The 25545-nt window shown below is 39.7% G+C and overlaps 2 protein-coding genes across 5 annotated transcripts in view; one reads left to right on the forward strand and one right to left on the reverse strand.

Annotated features, from left to right (window-relative positions):
- The window catches only part of arfip1 (ADP-ribosylation factor interacting protein 1 (arfaptin 1)), a 32762-nt gene extending 32055 nt beyond the window's left edge, over positions 1–707 (reverse strand). For 2 of the 3 annotated variants that reach the window (XM_062026619.1, XM_062026616.1), the window contains exon 1: positions 441–707. The gene's annotated coding sequence lies outside the window, so the exon portion shown is untranslated. The remainder of the gene's footprint in view (positions 1–440) is intronic. The other variant, XM_062026618.1, reaches the window with a different exon arrangement.
- A 177-nt stretch (positions 708–884) lies between these two features.
- fam193a (family with sequence similarity 193 member A) overlaps positions 885–25545 on the forward strand; it is a 46456-nt gene continuing 21795 nt past the window's right edge. For both annotated transcript variants that reach the window (XM_062026614.1, XM_062026615.1), the window contains exons 1-13: positions 885–1348; positions 7377–7448; positions 10346–10591; positions 18777–18952; positions 19024–19191; positions 19445–19691; positions 19780–19904; positions 22555–22702; positions 23924–23998; positions 24075–24149; positions 24222–24331; positions 24403–24645; positions 24734–24890. In XM_062026614.1, coding sequence (XP_061882598.1) covers positions 1139–1348; positions 7377–7448; positions 10346–10591; positions 18777–18952; positions 19024–19191; positions 19445–19691; positions 19780–19904; positions 22555–22702; positions 23924–23998; positions 24075–24149; positions 24222–24331; positions 24403–24645; positions 24734–24890 — 2052 coding nt within the window. In that variant the 5' untranslated portion in view covers positions 885–1138. The remainder of the gene's footprint in view (positions 1349–7376; positions 7449–10345; positions 10592–18776; positions 18953–19023; positions 19192–19444; positions 19692–19779; positions 19905–22554; positions 22703–23923; positions 23999–24074; positions 24150–24221; positions 24332–24402; positions 24646–24733; positions 24891–25545) is intronic.

The following is a 25545-nucleotide window of genomic DNA, read 5'->3' on the forward strand; positions in this document are numbered from 1 at the left end:
CAATACGTGCAAATGATTGTTTACATTGTTTAAGGTGACGTGGCAAAAGCGTACACAACAGCATGTTATTAACGCTTTTCCATTGTGGTTGCTGAACGTCATCATCACACACTGCAATGTAACGCACACCGGAAGTAGCTGGCACTCACGTCTGATATTTTATTATCAACGAAACGGGCAAACTTTATTCACGATAGTATGAGTCACCATGTTTTCTCTGGGTTACGTTTTTTGTATTACGAACAGTTTTGTTGTCAAGTGTGTCGTTCACTCGCCTGACTTCCGCCGTTGACGCGTAGCTTAGCTAGCCGCCTGCTAAAGCTAGCAAGCTAAACTGCTGCAGCGTCGCAGGCGAGTTTTGTCAAAACTTCACCCAAAAAAAGGCATTTGTTATAAAAAGGGAACAAAATAAATACAAACATAAAAATAGTTAACAATACCTGTGTGCGGCCGTGGCTAACTTTTTAGCCGATTGTCGTAAAAACGGGCAAAGCAGACGTCCTTCTTGGGTGTGGCAGCAGTTACTTGGTTTTAATGCAAAGAATCCGCAGTGGATTTGTGGAAACAGCGACTGTCTTCCTCAGCAAAATTGCAACACTTTGGCGTTTGCGACCCGGAAAAAGTGATCCAGCACCACCGACCACCAGGGCCTTCCGATTGACATCATCTGTTGCGTGCGCTCTCCCCCTGCTGTCACAATTGGCCGCTCGCAACTTTTGTCCTCCATTTATCTACTTCGACGTTTTTTTTGGTCAACTTTACAAATACGAACACATTCGCATGCGCTATTCTGTCGCCAAAAAAAATAAAAATAAAAATACAAATACCCAGCCCCGTTCAAGTTTGTGGCGGGTCCCGCAGATAAGAACTACATTACCCAGAACCCGCCTCGGTTCCGGACGCACGGTGACGTCATAACGCAAGTGGAAGCCAAGTGGAGGCAGCAACAGCCGGCAGCCATATTGCTCAGTCAAGTCGGCTTCTGCACTTTGCTTGGGTGTCTTTTTTTTCTCCCCCCTTAAATCGCCTCCTTGCATTTAAAAAAAAAAAGAACACCACAAATATTCCACTTGAGAAACCCTCACACTTCTGCCGATCCTGGACAGCACGTTGTCTCGGATAAAAAAACAACAACATAATGAGTCCAACCGATGCTAAACGAGGGGCTAAACGCAGGAAGAACAAGCGGGGCGGTGGCAGTAGCTGCAGTGCTGTCTGCAATAGCAGCAACGGCGTCGGCAAGGCCGGCCTTCCCTCGGCCCTCGGCTGCGTTGGAGCTCCGACACCTGCCGGCTTCCTAACACCTGCCGGCGGAGGTATCGTCAACGTGGGCTCCATTAACGGAGAGGTAAGCCGGGGGGATGTCAAAGCGGGGGACGTTATCGAGCAATCTGCCGTGGGCCCCAAACTGATGGGAGTAAGGCAGCTAGCTAACTAGTCTCTGGGGCATTTTTTATGTCCACCAAAACCTTCCCTTTAAAGCTTATTTTCTTACGCTTCGTCTGCTAACAAACTGTACCAATTGTGGGCTTAACGCTACCGTAAACATTACAGTGGGACCGACGAAACTACCTTGCCACAGTTAGCTTAAGTTCTTAGCTGCGCCTACATCTACTTATACAACATAAAGCACACTGTTATACACTTTAGTGTACTTAGTGGGGACTTTGCTACAAAACTACACATTGAAGAATAAAATAGTGTTTTCTTACCACTACAATCCCAAAGATAAACACCAATGCTAGCTAATAATGCTAACTGCTACACTCTTGTGTGGGCCTTGGCTCTCTTCTCACTAAGGTTTGACCTGACAATGTTTATTATTACTACTTTTGCGTTTTTAATGCATAAAGCACATCACCCTCCAAATCACAAAGTCATACAAATGTCTGCATCTACTATACATAATGGAAATGAACATTTAAGATTACACCTGCTTTCAAAAGGCTGTAGCCCCAAAAAGTAAATAATAGGAATGATAACAAATACTAACAGGAGTGCTCACTCCTGTTTGTTTTTTAACTCCATTAGAACACAGGTGGCTGTGTATATGTGAACAATTTAAAAATTAGATTTTTTTTTTAGGTGTGTGTGAGCATTGTCGCCAATGTTTTACTTTGCTACAAAACTACACATTGAAGAATAAAATAGTCTTTTCTTACCACTACAATCCCAAAGATAAACACCAATGCTAACTGTTACTCTCTTGTGTGGGCCTTGGCTCTCTTCTCACTAAGGTTTGACCTGACAATTATTATGCATTATTTTTAATGTATAAAACACATCACCCTCACAACCACAAAGTGGTACAAATGTCACACTCACTGCATCTACTATACATAATGTAAAGGAACATTTAAGATTACACCTGCTTTCAAAAGGCTGTATCCCCAAAAGGTAAATAATAGGAATGATAACAAATAGTAACAGGAGTGCTAACTCCTAGTTTGTTTTTTAACTCCACCATTAGAACACAGGTGGCTGTGTACCGTATTTTTCGGACTATAAGTCGCAGTTTTTTTCATAGTTTGGGGGTGCGACTTAAACTCAGGAGCGACTTATGTGTGAAATTATTAACACATTACCGTAAAATATCAAATTATATTATTTAGCTCATTCACGTAAGAGACTAGATGTATAAGATTTCATGGGATTTAGCGATTAGGAGTGACAGATTGTTTGGTAAATGTATAGCATGTTCTATATGTTATAGTTATTTGAATGACTCTTACCATAATATGTTACGTTAACATACCAGGCACGTTCTCAGTTGGTTATTTATGCCTCATATAACGTACACTTATTCAGCCTGTTGTTCACTATTCTTTATTTATTTTAAATTGCCTTTCAAATGTCTATTCTTGGTGTTGGATTTTATCAAAAAAATGTCCCCAAAAAATGCGACTTATACTCCAGTGCGACTTCCATATATTTTTTTCCTTCTTTATTATGCATTTTCGGCTGGTGCGACTTATATTCCGGAGCAACTTACAGTCCGAAAAATACGGTATATGTGAACAATTTAAAATTATAATTTTTTTTTAGGTGTGTGTGAGCATTGTCGCCAATGTTTTAGTTTGCTACAAAACTACACATTGAAGAATAAAATGGGGTTTTCTTACCACTACAATCCCAAAGATAAACACCAATGCTAACTGCTACTCTCTTGTATGGGCCTTGGCTCTCTTCTCACTAAGGTTTGACCTGACAATGTTTATCATTGCTACTTTTGCGTTTTTAATGCATAAAACACATCACCCTCACAACCACAAAGTGGTACAAATGTCACACTCACTGCATCTACTATACATAATGTAAAGGAACATTTAAGATTACACCTGCTTTCAAAAGGCTGTATCCCCAAAAGGTAAATAATAGGAATGATAACAAATAGTAACAGGAGTGCTAACTTGGCTGGTGCGACTTATACTCCGGAGCGACTTATAGTCCGAAAAATACGTATATGTGAACAATTTAAAATTAGAATTTTTTTTAGGTGTGTGTGAGCATTGTCGCCAATGTTTTAGTTTTCTACAAAACTACACATTGAAGAATAAAATGGGGTTTTCTTACCACTACAATCCCAAAGATAAACACCAATGCTAACTGCTACTCTCTTGTGTGGGCCTTGGCTCTCTTCTCACTAAGGTTTGACCTGACAATGTTCATTATTGCTTCTTTTGAGTTTTTATGCATAAAACACATCACCCTCACAACCACAAAGTGGTACAAATGTCACACTGACTGCATCCACTATACATAATGTAAAGGAACATTTAAGATTACACCTGCTTTCAAAAGGCTGTATCCCCAAAAGGTAAATAATAGGAATGATAACAAATAGTAACAGGAGTCCTAACTCCTGTTTGTTTTGTAACTCCACCATTAGAACACAGGTGGCTGTGTACCGTATTTTTCGGACTATAAGTCGCAGTTTTTTTCATAGTTTGGCCGGGGGTGCGACTTATACTCAGGAGCGACTTATGTGTGAAATTATTAACACATTACCGTAAAATATCAAATTATATTATTTAGCTCATTCACGTAAGAGACTAGACGTATAAGATTTAATGGGATTTAGCGATTAGGAGTGACAGATTGTTTGGTAAACGTATAGCATGTTCTATATTTTATAGTTATTTGAATGACTCTTACCATAATATGTTACGTTAACATACCAGGCACGTTCACAGTTGGTTATTTATGCCTCATATAACATACACTTATTCAGCCTGTTGTTCACTATTCTTTATTTATTTTAAATTGCCTTTCAAATGTCTATTCTTGGTGTTGGATTTTATCAAAAAATGTCCCCAAAACATGCGACTTATACTCCAGTGCGACTTCTGTATGTTTTTTTCCTTCTTTATTATGCATTTTCGGCTGGTGCGACTTATACTCCGGAGCGACTTATAGTCCGAAAAATACGGTATATGTGAACAATTTAAAATTATAATTTTTTTTAGGTGTGTGTGAGCATTGTCGCCAATGTTTTAGTTTACTACAAAACTACACATTTAAGAATAAAATTGGGTTTTCTTACCACTACAATCCCAAAGATAAACACCAATGCTAACTGCTACTCTCTTGTATGGGCCTTGGCTCTCTTCTCACTAAGGTTTGACCTGACAATGTTTATTATTGCTACTTTTGCGTTTTTAATGCATAAAACACATCACCCTCCAAATCACAAAGTCATACACATGTCTGCATCTACTAAATATAATGGAAATTAACATTTAAGATTACACCTGCTTTCAAAAGGCTGTAGCCCCAAAAGGTAAATAATAGGAATGATAACAAATACTAACAGGAGTGCTCACTCCTGTTTGTTTTTTAACTCCATTAGAACACAGGTGGCTGTGTATATGTGAACAATTTAAAATTAGATTTTTTTTAGGTGTGTGTGAGCATTGTCGCCAAAATTTTAGTTCACTACAAAACCACACATTGAAGAATAAAATAGTGTTTTCTTACCACTACAATCCCAAAGATAAACACCAATGCTAGCTAATAATGCTAACTGCTACACTCTTGTGTGGGCCTTGGCTCTCTTCTCACTGAGGTTTGACCTGACAATGTTTATTATTGCTACTTTTGGGTTTTTATGCATAAAACATATCACCCCCACAACCACAAAGTGGTACAAATGTCACCCTGACTGCATCTACCATACATAATGTAAAGGAACATTTAAGATTACACCTGCTTTCAAAAGGCTGTATCCCCAAAAGGTAAACAATAGGAATGATAACAAATACTAACAGGAGTGCCAACTCCTGTTTGTTTTTTAACTCCACCATTAGAACACAGGTGGCTGTGTATATGTGAACAATTTAAAATTAGATTTTTTTTTTTTAGGTGTGTGTGAGCATTGTCGCCAACGTTTTAGTGAAGAAAGTAGTCCCAAAAGTTGTCAGAAGTTCCTAAATGATGTCATCTATTTAGCCTAATAGGTCATTTCCTGTGCACTTGTTCAGAGGGCGTAAACCTGTTTCGCGTATACCACCTTCTCCTCCGATTTCATATCAACATTGCAATAAAAGTGACTGTTGCAACTAGGGTTGTACGTTACACCGGTACTAATAAAGTACCGCGGTATTAATTAATTTTAAAAAAGTATTACCGTGCATCCGGAAAGTATTCACAGAGCTTCACTTTTTCCACATTTAGTTGTTACACAACTTAGCCTTATTCCAAAATGGAATTAATTCATTTTTGACCTCAACATTCTACACAGAATACCCTATAATAACAATGTTAAAAGTTGTTAATTTTTTATTTTTGCAAATTTATTAAAAATGAAAATAAAACACATTTCCGTAAACATTCACAGCCTTTGCTCAATACTTTGTTGATGCACCCTCCGCAGCGATTACAGCCTCATGTATTTTGAATACGATGCCACAAGCTTGGAACACCTATCTTTGGGCAGTTTCGCCCGTTCCTCTTTGCAGCACCTCTCAAGCTCCATCTGGTTGGATGGGAAGTGTCGGTTTTCATCCAGGATGTCTCCACCAATCCATCAATCAGGCCTGTATGGCATAGTAGCCAGACGTAAAATGGTGGCCAAAATGCACCTGAAAGACTCTCAGACCATAAGAAACAAAATTCTATGGTCTGATGAGACAAAGATTGAACTCTTAGGATTAATGCCAGGCGTCATGTTTGGAGGAAACCAGGCACCTCTCATCACCAGGCCAATACCATCGCTACAGTGAAGCATGGTGGTGGCAGCATCATGGTGTGGGGATGTTTTTCAGCGTCAGGAACTGGGAGACTAGTCAGGATAGAGGGAAAGATGAATGCAGAAATGTACAGCGACATCCTGCATGAAAACCAAATCTTTCCATCCAGCTTGATGGAGCTTGAGAGGTGCTGCAAAGAGGAATGGGCAAAACTGCCCAAAGATAGGCATGCCAAGCTTGTATTCAAAAATACTTTAGGCTGTAATTGCTGCCAAAGGTGCATCAAAAAAGTGTTGAGCAAAGGGTCTGAATACTCGGTATATGTAATTTTGTTTTTTTACAACCTTATTTCCTCTTCATCGACCGTGTTTGTAGGTTGCATATTCAGATATGGCAAGCAGAAAAATTGCTTTTGTGAAGGTGGTGGTTTTCAGACTTCGTAACTGGAGTGCTATAGCTCAGCTGTGACGTCATTCCCAGCTTACATAGTAAATTGAAACGCACCATTAGTCAGCGAGCATTGTTGTTGCCTGCCGAGTTGACTCCGAAAACACTGCCCCTGGTGTTTCAGCAGAGAATTGCACAGCACACACTCAAACCGATACAAGGATCAAGGCGCCGTAACTCAGCTACACGTCAGTTTTTCCCAAAGTCTCCAAGAAGAGTCTGCAGTTTGCTGACAGGGGCCAACGTGCAGCAACGTCCAAACGCTCCCAAAACCAAACGCAACTGCGAAATACGGCATATTCAAAATGCTGCAATCACAGAAATGTGGCGATGCGCAAAAAATAAAACAATTCCGCTAATTGCAAATGCACACACAAACCCTCTTCATTTTGCATACTATTACAGCCAAGTGTTGAAAAAAAGTCAAATGTACCTTTTCCTTTGAATCCTGCTTCAGCTGCCTTTTATTCTGAGCATCACGCCCATGTCTTTTAAAGACACGTCCCTAAGGTCCGTCTCTCCTGGTAGCCTGGCTATGTTGGCGTTTGCTTGTTTCTGCGTTTGAACGTTGCTGCCCGCAAGCCCCTGTCGTCTTGGGTAACACAACAAGACATTAAACAGATGGTCTAAGTTAATACACCCTTTAAAAAGTAGCTGCAATTGTATGCTTTCTACCTTAAATTGGCAAATACTTGTCTGTGTGAATATTATTTAACTTTTATATTTATTGTTATCATGCAGCTTAAAGCAAACAGCATCACGCCGCAGTTCACAGAAGGACCGGTGAACGCTGACTTCTCTGGAGTTCTTCAGGTACGTTTGTTTTGTATGTTTAGTCAGTCTGCAAAGCAAGCTTGCATCTTAAAGGGGAACTGCACTTCTTTTGGACTTTTGCCTATCATTCACAACTATATGTGAGACATACACATTTTTTTTTTTTTTTTTAATGCATTCTAACTCGTGAATAAACATTAGCAAAAGTCAGTTTACAATGGAGCCAATTAGAGTCACTCTATTCCGCCTATACAGCGCTCAAAAACCTCTTTTATATAAATGCTGTAAGTATATATGTAATGTAGTAACATTTATATTCATAATAACATGTAATAATAACATATTTTGTTTATTTTAAGCGTACGGTGACGTATTAATTTCACAGACGCATCACAACGTTTGTTGTTCCCTTCAACAACAACTACTAATCATGACAAACTTAATGAGGGACAACAAATACTACTTTGGGACAAATGTTGATCCAAAAACTTGTATTTTTGAGCCTGAATATAAAGAGGATGATCTACAAGTTTTAGAAACTGAGCGATAAACTGACCCAGCAAGTAGCACGATTGCTAAGTGCTAAACAAGAAATACATACTAGGAACATAAAAAAAACAATCACTTACTGTACAATGACTGCTCTCACTGGGTTGCTTGATGGGATGTTTATATCTTCCTGTTTCGGTGAGGATTTAATCATAATCCACACAGAAATAAAAAATCTGGGTATAAATTGAATGTCACAGTTGACCAATTTCTTGGATTATGTCCACAACCTTCTACTATCCAGGGGAGTTGTTTTATGTTTTATAATCTAAAATTCACTTTTACCAGCTCAGGGGTGATGCAGAAACTCACCGGCTCAATATGTCAATATAGCAGCTAAAGCTAGTTAGCTCTCTGTGATCAGAGCACTACTAAAAGTAAGTTTGTCTACATTAGCTCTTAAAATAACAACATCGCTCATACTTGGTTGATATTCAGGTCACGATCTGTAAATGGAGTATAGTTGGTGAATTTTGTATGTTTTTTTAAGAAGGCTTTATGGGCGGAATAGTGCACTCCCATCAGCTGCATTGTTAGCCGCCTCGCAATTGCCGTATTTTACCACCTATGTGTTCATGCCTACCATAGGGATTGTAAATGATATGCAAAATTATAAAAGTGCAGTTCTACTTTAAATTGTTCCTTCATAGAATGTTGTATTTGTGTATGATTGCTATAACAGGATCAAGTTGCGTGGTCATTGCCGCAATATTTTAGAAAAATGTTGGCACTTAATCAAATGTTGTGTAGTGTATGTGTGTTTTGTTTATAGCAGCACACTTTATGGGGTCTCAATAGCAACACTGGCTGTGTCAGGGCTATCGAAGCTTTAAATCCGAAGGATGCAGGCGCCTACTTTCCCCTGTAGTGCCTTGACTCAACGCACAGGCAATGTTTTGGCACATTTTAACATTCTTTACTGTCACAAAATTGTAAAAAGAAGTCAACCAGTGTTCATTTGTGACTTAAGAGTAAATATACTGTAAGGTTGCGTGATATGAATAGTATAAATTTGGCCAACGGTAGAGATTTTAATAATATCGTGGTAATGTATGTTGATGATACATTCGAGCTGTGTCTCGCAAATTTGACAGCGACCAGTGAACGAACGACGCAATGTAGCGTTCTCGCTAGAGGCTAACATCTCTCCACAGTGCAAAGCCACTTCTATATCGGCAATCCTCGCCTCTGTGGCGGCAAATAAACTTTGTTTCTTACAAGTATCATCCCTGGGGGAAGAAGTATAGCTAAACATGGTTGACAGCGACCAGTGAACGAACGACGCAATGTAGCGTTCTCGCTAGAGGCTAACATCTCTCCACAGTGCAAAGCCACTTCTAAATCGGCAATCTTCGCCTCTGTGGCGGCAAATAAACTTTGTTTCTTACAAGTATCATCCCTGGGGGAAGAAGTATAGCTAAACATGCAACACCACACAATGTAGGAGGATACACTAACCGCTAAGCTGGAGCTCTTGAATGTAAACAGAGGTGGGCAGATCAATACAAAGTACAGCTCTATTACTGTTTAGATCTCATATTTTTTATTATCAAAACATCTTATCGTTTTTGTTATTGTTTACAAACTCAGGAAATAAGTTTTTGATCACAGGAAGTTAAGGGCAAAAACCTAATGATTTAGGTCAGAGGCAATAGTAGGAAATAGTTTAGATATTTGCTTGATATTGCCAACCGCCATACACTGTATTTGCATTGGAATCATCAATACTGCCCCTTTAACTCCTTGGTATTGGTTCAATACCGACATTTGTTGAATCACACAAAACTAATGTAAAGTATCCAAACAGAAGAATAAGCGCTTATTACATTTTGACAGACGTGTAGATGGAAACACGTCACCAGTTATTAACAGTAAAATTAGCAATTAGAATAATGATAGTTTTGTGAAAACAAAACTGTAAATGACGCAATATGTTGCAGCATACATCAGTAGCCAAATTAGGAGACTTTGTAACCCATTTTGAAATGGTTCTGTTATCATTTATATGCCAAATAATATATTGTGATGAATATTTTCATATAGATTTTAAGCCGTATCGCCCATGCCTAATATACTGTATATATTCTTCTAACACTGCTTGTTGACGCTGCTGCTCCTTCTTTGGGAATAAGGTGACAATTGGTCTGTTCCAGGGTTAAACCGTCACCATAAAGCATGTCTTAACCGTACAGGTTGTGTTTGAAGTCACACTGTGATGCATTATCAATGTGTCTGTGTTTACGACGGTAAACATGCTATACTTTGCTTACTTCTTGGTCTTCTCCCTCTTTTACCGCTGCTTCAATTTCCAAATGAATGTGTTTGCTAACACACACGTCCACTCTTGTTCGCTCTGCCATCTCCTGGAATCCACCCCCTCCCCGTAGACTCCGTTCACGTTCGGCTTGAACCAGCGGGCTCCGTACACCGCCGGCGACCGCTGCCTCCTGTGCCGATGCGAGCGCAGCAAAGACGCCCTCCGTCCGTCGGAGGCGGGCGGCCCCGACCAGAACGGCGTGTCGGAAGGCGGCCAGACGCCGAGCGCCCTCCAGCTGCCCCTGTGGGTGTGCTCCGACTGCAGACGCACCGTGGAGAAGGAGGACCGACACCCTGCGCTGGAGCAGTCGCTGGGGGTGAGTCACCTGATGGCAGGGCTCTGGTTGCTTATACATTCCACCGCTTTTGCTGCTTTCATGTAAAGAAGGTAGAAACACCTTTCAAAGCTTATAAGGCTCTACCACAAAGTGTTCCAGCTGAATGACGATGAATATAAACAAGAAACACGACTCAGCTTGTCTTTATTTTTAAAGTAATCATTTGACTGGCAAAACATTGTAGATCATAAAACTTTTTTAACCCAAGAACTTTGTGTTGGGGATATTACGATGGATCTTTTCATCTTGTCGAAACTGTAAATACAGATGCAGTTTACATAGTCTTTTAGGGCAGGGATCCCCAACCTTTTTCCCATCAGGGACCGGTTTAATTTATGCATTATTGTCACGGACCGGCAGATAAAAACAGCAAAAAAAGAGGACTAAAAATTAGCCTTTGGCTACCATCTGACACATTAACATTTTATATGTCCATTAATGTTCCATATGTCCCATGTACTATAATAAAGGAGTTGTGATATACATCTATTAATAAGCTTATTGGTGTGTTTAGTGGGACAGGCGAAAGTTAAGTCGGAGAAAAATGCGGAAGTCTATCAATTAATTATTGTTTCTGTGCGGCCAGGTAGCAAATGTGCCACGGACCGGTACCGGTCCCCGGACCGGCGGTGGTTGGGGACCACTGTTTTAGGGTTTACTCTCACTAGGCCAGTCCTAATGTGCACTTAACACCCGTGTACGTTGGCTTTTGTGAGCACCTTATTTTGGTACGATTGCAAGCCATGGTTTACAGCGCTGTGAAACCGGATGTTGTGATGACGTAAGCAATACACACAGGATTGTCTAGAGTGGGGGCATGTCTGCGATGTGGACGTACTTCAATGTATCCAAGATATACCCACGGACAGTGATCCACAAAATGTGTAATGTGCAAATATTAAGAGAACAGTGGCGCTCTTTTAAGGAGAGGGAGTGCACCTCTATGGATAACGGGAAGGAATTCTGACGTCGGGCTCGCTGCAGCTCTCGCTGTTACGTCGCGTACATGGAGCAACAATTAATAAATGGTGCAAAAAATATAGGGTAATACTAATTAATAAGAACTAGGGATGTCCGATAATGGCTTTTTGCCGATATCCGATATTCCGATATTGTACAACTCTTTAATTACCGATACCGATATCAACCGATACCGATATATACAGTCGTGGAATTAACACATTATTATGCCTAATTTGGACAACCAGGTATGGTGAAGATAAGGTCCTTTTTTTAAAAAAATTATAAAACAAAATAAGATAAATAAATTAAAAACATTTTCTTGAATAAAAAAGAAAGTAAAACAACATAAAAACAGTTACATAGAAACTAGTAATTAATGAAAATGAGTATAATTAACTGTTAAAGGTTAGTACTATTATTGGACCAGCAGCACACACAATCATGTGTGCTTACGGACTGTATCGCTTGCAGACTGTATTGATATATATTGATATATAATGTAGGAACCAGATAATTAATAACAGAAAGAAACAACCCTTTTGTGTGAATGAGTGTAAATGGGGGAGGGAGGCTTTTTTGGGTTGGTGCACTAATTGTAAGTGTATCTTGTGTTTTTATGTTAATTTAATAAAAAAAAAAATATATATATATGTGTATATATATAAACCGATACCGATAATAAAAAAAACGATACAGATAATTTCCGATATTACCGTATTTTCCGCACCATAAGCCGCCCCGTGTTGTAAGCCGCACCTTCAATGAATGGCATATTTCAAAACTTTGTTTACCTATTAGCCGCCCCGTGTTATTAGCCGCACCTACGCTACGCTAAAGGGAATGTCAAAAAAACAGTCAGATAGGTCAGTCAAACTTTAATAATATATTACAAACCAGCGTTCTAACAACTCTGTTCACTCCCAAAATGTAATGTGCAAATGTGCAATCACAAAAATAGTAACACTCAAAATAGTGCAGAGCAATAGCAACATCAATAACTCAACGTTGCTCATACGTTAGTGTCACACAACACACAAAATAAACATTTAAAGCTCACTTTCTGAAGTTATTACTCATCCACAAATCCCTCGAATTATTCTTCTTTGGTGTGCTTCACTTGTTTTTTGACACCATCTGTGATGTGGACGCGCATGCAGTCATAGATCAACAGGGACGGAGCTGCGTGAAAAAAGTCACCCGGTCTCTTCGCTCATTTTTTCTTCATCCATCCATCCCTTCGAGTTAGCTTTTATGATGACGCCGGCTGGAAAGTTCTCTTTTGGCAAGGTCTTCCTTTTGAATATCACCGTGGGTGGAAGTTTCTGGCCGTTAGCATGGCAAGCTAGAACCACGGTGAAGGACGACTTCTCATTCCCTGTGGTGCGAATATTCACCGTAGTGTTCCCGTTGTATCCACAGTGCGGTTCACATGAATATCAAAAGTCAGTGGAACCTTGTACGCGTGTCTCTTACTAGGAGACATTTTGTGGTCTTTACAGAAACACACAAATGAAATGAACCGTAATATCCGCGCGCTTCTTCTTCTACGGGGGCGGGTGCTCACCTTGGCGGTTGCTTACAGTAGAAGAAGAAGCGCTTCCTCTTCTATGGGGGCGGTTGCTTACCGTAGAAGAAGAAGCGCTTCCTCTTCTACGGGGAAAAAAGATGGCGGCTGTTTACCGTAGTTGCGAGACCTAAACTTTATGAAAATAAATATTAATATTAATCCATATATAAGGCGCACCGGGTTATTAGCCGCACTGTCAGCTTTTGAGAACATTTTTGTTTTTTAGGTGCGGCTTATGGTGCGGAAAATACGGTACATTTTAAAGCATTTATATTATCGGACGTCTCTAATAAGAGCTCTAAATTGTTTTTAAATGTATACATTTTTTTAGCCTTTTTAAAGTAAATATATGCATCATTGTAAATTATGCAAACTATTTGATGATGTCATGTTCACCACGCCATAGGTATGTTGGCAATATAAGGGAAAACCCTTCATACATTCGGACGTTGGTCCATTCACCCGCCATCACTTTATAATACAACACTGTTTTACTGCATTTGTTAAACAGATGGGTATTATTGATGAGGAGCGATCGCACCGATTGTAATGAGCAATGAAGTCGGGCCCGCAGTGTGCCGTGCCCGAGCACGGGTCGAAGTGCTCACACTAGCCAAACATACGTGACGTTAAGTGTCAAGTGGGCCCCAAGCGTGGCTCGCTTCTGCGAGTGCGTCCTCGAGGCTAAACCGGCCTCGTGTCAAATCCATGTGTGCTGCTGAAGTGAGAATGTTGTCCAGCCATTTGAAAGACATGTCAGAGGTTGCCTGCTGATAACGGCTCTGGCTTGTGACGCATACGCTATGACGACCTGGTCACATAAAGAGCCTCTTTATGTTCTATAGCTGATGCCGTGTAGCCACAGTGAGGGTCCTCAGAACTAATAATAGCAGCACCAAATCTTGTGATTCAGGTTTTTTTTTAGTGGAACATAATGTGTCTATTCTTTTAAGATGTGATGTTGGTTGTATTGCCTAGTGGCTACCAATTTAAACGCTCTATACTGATATTAAAACAAATGAAAAATGCCATAATTTTTTTTATTAAAAATATTGTATAAACCGATTTGCTCCACAGTGACACCGGGTCTATTTATTTCTACTATGAAGCAGTAAAATTCACATCTGCGGTTGACATAAATACTCCGAAGGTCTCCTATAGGGTGTGGTTTAAAAGAGCAAAACAACACAGTGATCTTTAAACAGTGCCACCTGTGGCTGTAGGCAGACGACTGAAAATGTAGTTTATTTTGAACTCCAAAAGATGGTCGCAGCTGTATTGGAAGTATTCATGGGTGGGCGATATATTGCAATATATAGTGCAGCTTCCTGCTATAACGATATACACTACCGTTCAAAAGTTTGGGGTCACATTGAAATGTCCTTATTTTTGGAGGAAAAGCACTGTACTTTTCAATGAAGATAACTTTAAACTAGTCTTAACTTTAAAGAAATACACTCTATACATTGCTAATGTGGTAAATGACTATTATAACTGCAAATGTCTGGTTTTTGGTGCAATATCTACATAGGTGTATAGAGGCCCATTTCCAGCAACTCCAACTCCAGCAACTTCCAATTTCCAGCAACTCCAGTGTTCTAATGGTACAATGTGTTTGCTCATTGGCTCAGAAGGCTAATTGATGATTAGAAAACCCTTGTGCAATCATGTTCACACATCTGAAAACAGTTTAGCTCGTTACAGAAGCTACAAAACTGACCTTCCTTTGAGCAGATTGAGTTTCTAGAGCATCACATTTGTGGGGTCAATTAAACACTCAAAATGGCCAGAAAAAGAGAACTTTCATCTGAAACTCGACAGTCTATTCTTGTTCTTAGAAATGAAGGCTCAAACACAAAATTGTTTGGGTGACCCCAAACCTTTGAACGGTAGTGTATATATCACAATATTTGGTAATATAAATATTTCAAAACAGGCTACTAAGGCCTAACAAAACATACAGCCTAAAAATAAAATCTCCCGTTATTTTGCAAAAAAATTTGATTTACGATTTAATTTTTAGTTACCGTAATTTCCGGACTATAAGCCGCACCTGACTATAAGCCGCACCAGCTAAATTTAGGGGAAAATACAGATTGCTCCATATATAAGCCGCACCCGACTATAAGCCGCAGGGTTTTGATGTGTAATTACCGTAGTATATAAAGGTTCCTGCTACCACGGAGGGGATTGTCGGGACAGAGATGACTGTTTGGGAACGCAAAGCGTCCCATTTATTAACAACAAATCTTTCAATCATTCAATCAAACTTTCACATCTTTGACATGGCGAACAGCATTCGTGCAGAGTACAAATAATACAACGGTGCAAAGTAATACAAAGTGCTCGCCTGTACGTTATCAAAATAACCAGCCTACCGGTATATGAAAAGTCAGTCTTTAATCATTGTGTCATCGTCTTCCTCCTGCGTACTAAAACCACCGAAATCCTCTTCGTCGGTGTCGGAGAAGAACAGGCCGTAAATAAGCCGCACCCTTGTATAAGCCGCAGGGACCAGAACGAGGGGGAAAAGTAGCGGCTTATAGTCCGGAAATTACGGTAATACAAGTGATCAGAGATCATTCAAAAAGTTTTGCTTTTATTTGATCAAAAACTAGATGTTTGAAATTACACCGCATCTCCCTCTCTTAGCAAAATTAAAATTTGTATAATGTTCTTTTTAGACCAAATATAAATTGTTCTTTTTATACAATATTTTTTAAATAACTGAATTAAGGAAGGCAATCTGGGAGGCAATACTTCTGTCTTGAATAAAATACTTTTGTAAACAAAAATAAATTTAGCATCGTACATTTCATGCAAATGAATATTAATCTCCAACATTGAGAAGAAAAAAGTGCAAACTTAAAACTTTTGTCTTGCATAAGATAGTTCAGTAAATAAAAATGTAGCATTGCATATTGCATGCAAATAAACTAATAATCAATAAATAGTACCGTATTTTTCAGACTATAAGGCGCACTTAAAATCCTTTCATTCTCTCAATAGTAAAGTAAAACATTGAGAGGACTCTATAGTTTTAGTAAGTGGATAAAAGCAGGCTTTTCCATACGTGCACCACATCTTGGCAATGTGCCGAGCGCCCGCTTTAGTGATCGCTCTGCATTGGGCTTCTTTCTCATCAAACATGGTACTTTGTGTAAATACCACCTCAGTAAGCTGCTTTTTAGCGGTAGTTGGTTGTTGTTGCGGTCTCGTGTGCCTCGTGAAGAGTTGCATCCCCCCCCCCCTTCACCCCCCAGCTCCATGTTTCGTTTTCAGACGCTGGAATAAGTTTGTTGTGCTGCTGTCTTTTTTTTAAACAAACTTTGCGGCGTGTAGTCACTTCTTCCACGCCTGTCGCCGCAAATCAAACCCAGTGACGACTTTCTTTGGAACTCTGTCTCACATTGCTGTTAGCAGTAGCCTCGATTTGCCAAGTGTGTGAATCTACGCTCAGAAAGCAAACGGAAGGACGGAAGCTACGCAAGCTCCTGGGGGCGAAAAATATGCCGGAGCAATAGGAAAAAAAACATAATTTTTTTATTTTTCAAATCGTCTGCAACAAAAACTTGGTTTATCCGATAAAATCAATATATCGCCAGGCTTACTTTTTGCTATAACATGTCAGGTTCTAGCTACTCTTCTGTTAAAATGGGACAAACACTTATTCGCCTATTGTTTGGCTGCTTTATATTTGTTTGGGCGATGCTACAAATTTGGATATCGATCCGAAACAAAGTTGTTCCTGGAGCGGTATTGTTGATATCAATGCTGATATTGATACTTTAAGATTTTCAAGATGATTGAATAATTACATTTTTGATCACAGTAATATTCAGACAAAATAACAGAATGGCGGTGTAACAATATCAGTTATTTAAATGATTTCCTACCATTGGCTGTGTTTTAAGTCCTTTGGTTTTAGCCTTTAAAGCCATACCCATGGACTTATTTCCTGAGTTTGTAAACAAAATATAATATATATACAGTCGCGATCAAAAGTTTACATACACTTGTAAAGAACATAATTTCATGGCTGTCTTGAGTTTCCAATACTTTCTACAACTCTTATTTTTTTGTGATAGAGTGATTGGAGCACATACTTGTTGGTCACAAAAAAACATTCATGAAGTTTGGTTCTTTTATGAATTTATTATGGGTCTACTGAGAATGTGACTAAATCTGCTGGGTCAAAAGTATACATACAGCAATGCTCTTTTTATTACCAAATATGTGTTATATGTGTTTTATGTTGCACGATTGTTCCAAGAAAAATTCCTAGTTTGTGAACCCGTTCTCAAACAATGGCAATAAAAACTATTCTGATTCTGATTAATATTTGGTTACATGTCCCTTGGCAAGTTTCACTGCAATAAGGCACTTTTGGTAGCCATCCACAAGCTTCTGGCAAGCTTCTGGTTGAATTTTTGACCACTCCTCTTGACAAAATTGGTGCAGTTCAGCTAAATGTATTGGTTTTCTGACATGGACTTGTTTCTTCAGCATTGTCCACACGTTTAAGTCAGGACTTTGGGAAGGCCATTCTAAAACCTTAATTCTAGCCTGATTTAGCCATTCCTTTACCACTTTTGACATGTGTTTGGGGTCATTGTCCTGTTGGAACACCCAACTGCGCCCAAGACCCAACCCCCGGGCTGATGATTTTAGGTTGTCCTGAAGAATTTGGAGGTAATCCTCCTTTTTCATTGTCCCATTTAAAGCACCAGTTTCATTGGCAGCAAAACAGGCCCAGAGCATAATACTACCAACACCATATTTTGTCAAGAGGAGTGGTCAAAAATTCAACCAGAGCTGGCTGGCTACCAAAAGAGCCTTATTGCAGTGAAACTTGCCAAGGGACATGTAACCAAATATTAACATTGCTGTATGTATACTTTTGACCCAGCAGATTTGGTCACATTTTCAGTAGACCCATAATAAATTAATAAAAGAACCAAACTTCATGAATGTTTTTTGTGACCAACAAGTATGTGCTCCAATCCCTCTATAACAAAAAAATAAGAGTTGTAGAAATGATTGGAAACTGAAGACAGCCATGACATTATGTTCTTTACAAGTGTATGTAAACTTTTGATCACGACTGTATGTATAACAAAAACGACAATACTTTTGATAGTAAAAATATCGACCTAACCGCTGTGGTATCGAACTGATCTCATAATACTTAGTATCGTTACGAGTGGTGTGAATCTTCGGGCACCTAACGATTCGATCCAATTCTGATTCCTTGGATGACTATTCAATTCAGAATCTATTCTCGCAAACTTTTTCAAGACAGGTTAGAAAAGCTTCTTCTAGTTACATAGGGATGGCTTCAGAAATTATTTTTTTTTAATTTGGAAAAAAAAATGTCTACGCTGTGGTATGTGTAAAAGTATCCGCGTTTCACTTGCAGTACTGTTGTTTACTCGTGTTAATATTGCCGACTGAGCACTTCGCTTCTTACCACTATTACATTGGATCTGTTGCTGCTTTGTTGTGCATTACTTGTTGATTCATGACCATTGCCAGTAATGCACCCCAAGTCATTATTAAGGTGTTTGTGTTCCATTTACCATCCATTAAATGAGAAAAATATTAAAAACGGAGTGATTTTGTTTACCCTCGCAGAGCCAGGACTTCCTTTTACACATGCCCGTGGGTAACGGAAGCCTGGGCCAGGATGCAGCCACGGGCGACAGACTAACCACCGGCGCACCCACCCTGCCCATGCTCCCCGTGCCCGACCTCGCCGCGCCGATCGCCATTGACACGGCATGCGGCTGCGAAGCGTGCAACGAGAGGCGGTACGTTCAGAGTGACTTGTCTAAAATTCTACTCCGAATTTGTCCGAACCGCATTTCATTCGAATCGGCAGAGAGATCTCGGCCGAGTCAGAACGGGAGTCTCAGCAGCTGCAGAACCACTGGTCGGAGGTCCGCTACCTGGTCCGCTGCATCTACCGCCAGGCTGGAACGCCGCTGGCAGATGACCACGACCAGCCCCTGGAGAGGGACAAGGAGAGCATGAAGGAGCTGGTAGACAGGTAGACTCATACTTGTCTTACTGTGTTTGTCCACAAGGGGTCCCTCTGACACCATTAAACAGTAACAGAGCCTAATACAATTTGGGACTGTTTCTTTCTTTTGTCCCATGGATGCTTGAAGTACTTGACTTGTCTGCAACTGTAATCATTCATTCCATTGATATGAATCTTGGGGGAAAATGATGAGCATAAACCTATACAAGAAGCTCATATTTTCTTTTATATTGTACTAAAACTCTAAATTTGCATTTAGACTCTGTGAGAAGGACCCCTACCAACTGTACCAGCGTCTAGAGCAGCAGGCCCGCGAGTACGTGCTGGAGATGAGGGTACGGCTCCTCAAGCACCTCACGGCGGGCTCCAAGACGCCGGGACCCGCCGCGCTGCCGCCTGCTTCCCCTGGTCCTCCTCAGGCCCACCAGTTCATCTCCCTCCTCTTGGAGGAGTACAGCGCCCTCTGCCAGGCTGCACACACCATCAGCGGCTTCCTGCTCACCCTGGTCAGTGATTATTTACAGTATATGCACTGCTCCCCACTCCATTTGAATGAAAGATGGCAATTTGTCTCAATCCTGTTTCTTCCCTCAGGAGAATGAGCACCTCCAGAAATTCCATGTGACGTGGGAGCTGCACAACAAGCACCTTTTCGAGAATCTGGTCTTCTCGGAACCAATCCTGCACAGCTGCTTGCCTGCACTGGTTGCAAAGCTGAAGTAGGTTTTTGCCATAAAAGTCTGTCACATAATTTAAGTCGAACTAGCCATTGCTTGTACATTTATGTGTGACTTTGACAAGAAACATAAGGACCATGGCTGATATGATTTTTCTCCATTTTTGCATATTTTTTTATTGTTTTCAAATAATATTTTATACTCTCATCTAACAGTTTTGTTGATTGTTAAAGGTCCCGGGGACCCATACAAGTTTTAGTTATTTAAGTGTTATGGCATATTTTATTTATTTTTTACGTTTTATGCCCTTTTTTCCAAAACCCTCTGTTTTTAATAGGAAAAACACAAAATATGCAATATTTCCCGTCCCTAAAAAATATTCAAAGCGGAATATTTATGTGACGTAATTGGAACTCTAAATAGGTAAATAATACATAACATTGATTTTAAATCATTTTTATTTTTTGAGCAATGACAGTCTAAAGGTTTTGGGAATCCAAAAAGGCCCCCACTCATAAGTGTTGAAAATAGGTCAAATATCAAATATATATTATTTTTACTTTCAACGCTTAAATCTCAGATCCATCAATCAATACGTTTTTATAATTTTTTTAAACAATGACCGTTTAAAGAAAAAAAAAAAAAAGCCTACATGGCAGCGTTGTGTTATTAGTGTCAATACTGCTACATTTTTTCGTTACAATACACCCGTTTGCTTTTTATTCTGCTTTTTAATTTGAATAATTTTTTTTATTTAAATAAAAATTTTGGGGGGGGTAATATTGTATTTAAAAGTGTTGCGGGCAGTTAAAAATGAGCTGCGAGCCTCAAATGGCCCCCACGCCAAACATTGGACACCCTAGTTAAACAAGATTTCGTCGTAATAGAATTTGACATGTTTGAAGACCCATCGAGGAAGACTGCAGACGACAGTTAAAATATGTCTAGGTAAAATATTCTATCTATTATACATAAGTCTTGTCTGATCAGAAGAAACTGAAAAGTATGGCAACAAGAGGACATAAACCTTTTTGAGCAACTGAAAAAGCACAGCACAGACCTCCGCCGGCCCCTATCTCCCAATAGTAAATAATCCTGTTAAAACGTCCTGAATCCAGACGGTGATACGGATCACCCTCAAAATCGAATCACTTGTTCCGTAGCCCATTTCTGACATTTCCTGAAAGTTTAATCGAAATCCGCACGTAACTTTGAGATTTTTAAAGTGGAATAGAATAAACGGCGTGAACACTGTTGTCAGTCATCCACTCTTTTTGTCTCTGTGGGTGAAGGCGTGGAAGCTCGCATACACACCCAGAGAAATGGAACCTGGTAACGTGAATATAAAGTGGTCCGGATCACCCTTCAAATCAAATCAGTGGTCCTTTCTTCCATTTCAGGCATTTTCTGAAAATGTCATGAAACTTTTTTTTTTTTTTTGCCTGTGACTTTTTGAGTTGTGTTGTGAACTGTCAGCAGAGGTAATAAGAAAGCTTTGGTACATGCTCAAATCTTTTGTCTGGTTGCTAACAATCTAAAATTTAAGAAAAAAATTAAAAAGATGCATTTTTTTAGTTACTGTGGTAGAATCCATTCTAATAATGCTTTTATTTTGAAGCCTTAGTCACTGTAACCAGGTTTTAGTGTTGCGTAACACAAATATGTATTGATATTTTACTTGTATTATACCACTAAGACTTAAAAGTAGATACTACATGGCAAATTACAGTAGTGTTTTAATTATTTAAAACTAATACTAGTACTAATTAGTTGTATTTATTCAAAGAAATACCACAAAAGCCCTCCGTTATTGACCGCTGTCTGCTATATCGTCGCTCTGTGTATTTTTTACTCTTGAAACGTGTTTGTCCACCGTAAACATTAATTTATGTTCCCCGCTTGTTTATAATTTAACCTTTATTTAACCAAGAAAGCTCGATTGACATTTAAAAAACAAAAATACAGTTTCTTTTTCGAGGTAGTCCTGGCCAAGAGGAAGGTTAAGAGCATTTGTAAACTGTTCAGAGTTATTTATAGCACTAGATAGTGTTGGTAAATGGCAGACAATGAGAAATTAAATTATCATCACACGTCAATACCTCTGTCATGTAAATGCTGCCTTTTGGCCCGATTGGCATTGCAAATGAAAATATTTTCTTGATTGTCTTAGTCAGAATAATGTAGGTTAAATTGATATATGAATACATGTAAACTAGGATGTGAGGATGCCAGTGTGTTGCCTAATGTTTATATACTACGTCACTCTAAAGACTTTGCGTAGTAGACAGGAACTGAAAGTAGGTCTGAGTGACGCGGAAGAACAACCATTGTGCCATTTGGGCAATAAAGAGTTTATGTATACACATTAGTATTCTTGTTTTTTCTCCACAATAATTATGATTTGACAGATGACGTTGACAAATTGAATCAAATGACTGAGACAAATTCAATTGGTGAAAATGATGCAGATTGGCCAAAATGTGCGGGGAAAGGCTTTAGGCAAAGTTGCAAGGCCACGTATGATTGGTGGAGATTGGTTGAATTTGCGAGAGACTGTCATGTTGACAAACAGGCCAATTTTTCCAAAAAAAGGAACCTCTTTTGAATTTGATCTCAACATTGCTTTTTAGTCATGGTGGGTCAGGACTTGTTGATTTAAACTGGACTAACATTTTTTAATGTGATTTTTCAGACATGGCTCCACCTCCCACGACTCGTACAACGAAGACATGTACGGGACCTTGTTGGTGAGCTACCAGCACCTGCAGCAGGAAATGGCGTCTGTGGCCGCCCAATGGCAGGACTGCGAGAAGAGGATCGATGACTATGTCGACGAACAGGTTCGGTGTTCAACCAAAAAGTAGGGCTGGACAATTAATCTAATTTTGATCTGGCTTACCATGATCATGAAAATATTGTACTCGAAAAAATGGATAAATGTGCCGTGCATTGCAATTCCTGAGTTGAAACGGATGAGTGAGTGTATGGGTGGAAATGGTTGCTACTTTTTGACACAACGCTAGTCTGCCTATTAATTCATCACTAAACTCAACAAGAAAAGTAAGGCATATGATTTCTGCGTTAACGTAACTGTGAACAAAATCATGAATTGGCCAATTAAATGGAAACTGCTGTTAAACACAGAAATGTACATAAATGTGAGTTAAATGCTGTCATTTTGAGGAGAAGGAACATTTGTTTGGGAAAATAATACTAACCTGCGATCGCTCATTCATCCCTAAAACACTCATTTCCCCTGCCCTGAAAAGTGTCAAAACGGCCTCTTGAAACATCGACTAAACTACGAAGCTAAAGCTGAGAGATCAATTCATACACCCACAACACATGTTACCTGCGTCAATGTAAGAGCAATGTACAAACCCGCAGTCGCAAACTTGAGAGGCTCTTTTTTTCTTTTTTTTTTAACAGCCTCATGTCGTCTCTAAACTCAGCACCCCTTTAAAATAAAAGCGCTATGCGCAAAATCCAGTAGGGCTGCGCTAATAAAATAAATGTTTTTAAAAAAAGTACCTTACACAAGAACATTTTACTTAAAGTACTTATTGGTATGTACATTTACAAAATGACTATGCTTTGTCTTAAAATACTGGTCAAAATTGTCCAAAGGTGTATTGCAGCAATACATGTGAGGATTTGTACATTTAATTACAGATATTTTATAAAATTGTTTTTGTGACACAAGAAGCGCACATTCTGTGAATAAGTGTAAAAGGCGTGTAACAAGTTTAACAGAATTGAAAAAAATATATATATTTGTTTTATATTGCTATTTTAATTTATTGTAACTTTTTTTCTTGTTGTTTTTGTCCTACTAATTTCTATCCGGTTATTCTTTTAAATTATATTCAAAGTTGAGTTTTGGTGGTATAATAAATACTCATGTTTTTAAATGAATGAACAGTCGTACTATTAATCTGGGTTTCAATATCAATCAAAATAATTGTGATTATTATTTTTGCTATAATTGTCCAGCCCTACTGTATGTGTGTATCTATATATTATTAATACCTTGGCTGAGATATATTGTCTTTGTTCTGAAGTTACTCTTCAAAGTGGAAGGTCAGAGTTTCACCAACCAAAGAACGGAGTCGCATAAGTCATTAGTCGGCAAAAACGTAAGCTTTCCAATGAATGTTTATGACCGATTGAGCTGTAAGTGCGTTTATTGAACTGCCGGTCTCTCTCACATAGACTTTAAAGACGAAGCAGCGAATGCTAAAAGAAGACTGGGAGTTGTTCAAGCAGCGGCGATACAGAGAAGAGCAGGTAGGACGCGCATACACCAAAGTGCACCCAACATGGAGGACTGAATGGTGTCATATTGTTTTGTCTTCATAGTTACCCAACAATAAGAAGCTGGCGTGTGGAGACAACTTCACAGACACCATGAGGATGCTGTCGTCACGCCTGAGCATTCCCGACTGTCCCAACTGTAATTATCGGAGAAGGTGAGTTTTTATTTCCTCATCTGGACATGAACGCCTCCGGCAGGGATAACAACGACGTAACGTTTCTGCAGGTGCACTTGCGACGACTGCAGCCTCTCCCACATCCTTACGTGCGGCATCATGGACTCGCCCATCTCTGAGGACCTTCACATCAAGCTGCCTCTGCAAGGGGAACCCTCCCAGGACTACATGGCCGAGGTGCACCCGCCCAGCCTCTCCTCGGGCAGCTCGGCATCGGGCTCCAACTCCAGCTCTCCCATCACCATCCAGCAGCATCCCAGACTCCTCCTGCCCGCCGGGGAAAACAACACCTTGTAAGTACGCCCAGACACCCTAAAGGCTCACGGTTGGGTATGATTTGTGAACGCGCTTCCATATTTCAATTTCCCGCTGGTCTGCCAGCGTCAGCGATGACGACGAAGTGCCTCCCATGCCCACTAAGTTTGGGGACATCTACCCAGTGTTACCAATTGGCTACGAGGACAACCGTGTGGCTGCAGTGAATGGACACCGCGGCGACATGAACGGGGGCAGAGTCAACGTGGCACAGAAGGCAGAGGTGAGTTAGCTCAATTTCTGAGTACGTTTTTTTGAATAAGTGACAAACAGTGACAGAGTTCCACATTTTGTTTTACGATGTGTAGCGAAGCCTGCCTCTTTTTTTCTGCCCTTTTCTGGGGGGGGGGTCCTGTAGAGTGGCAGACAATACATGGGGCTGCTACATACAACAATACCAGTGGAACCTCGATTTACAAACTTAAACGGTTCTTAAACAGGATTTGTGAATCAAAGTTCGAATAGTGAAGCTCATTTCTCCTTAAACAATATAAATATAAAAAATGGGTTCCAGTCTCAACAAAAGTCCATATTTTAGTCAATCCATCAATCAATCAATGTTTACTTATATAGCCCTATATCACGAGTGTCTCAAAGGGCTGCACATGCCGCAACGTAGTGAAGGTTTGTACACTTTGAACACAATATAAAGTGCTATACAGTACTGCAGGGGTGTCAAACTCATTTTAGCTCAAGGACCACATGGAGGGAAATTTGTGCACACGTGGGCCCGACTATTATAATCATGGCATTAAAACTAAAAAATAGAGACAACTTCAGATTGTTTTCTTTGTCTTACTTTGGCCAAAAATAGAACAAACACTTTCTCAAAATATTACAATAAAAATATAGAAAAAAATGCCGGCAGCGGTAAAGTT

This window comes from Entelurus aequoreus, linkage group LG18 (genome assembly GCF_033978785.1).
Source record: "Entelurus aequoreus isolate RoL-2023_Sb linkage group LG18, RoL_Eaeq_v1.1, whole genome shotgun sequence".
NCBI classification, from domain to species: domain Eukaryota; kingdom Metazoa; phylum Chordata; class Actinopteri; order Syngnathiformes; family Syngnathidae; genus Entelurus; species Entelurus aequoreus.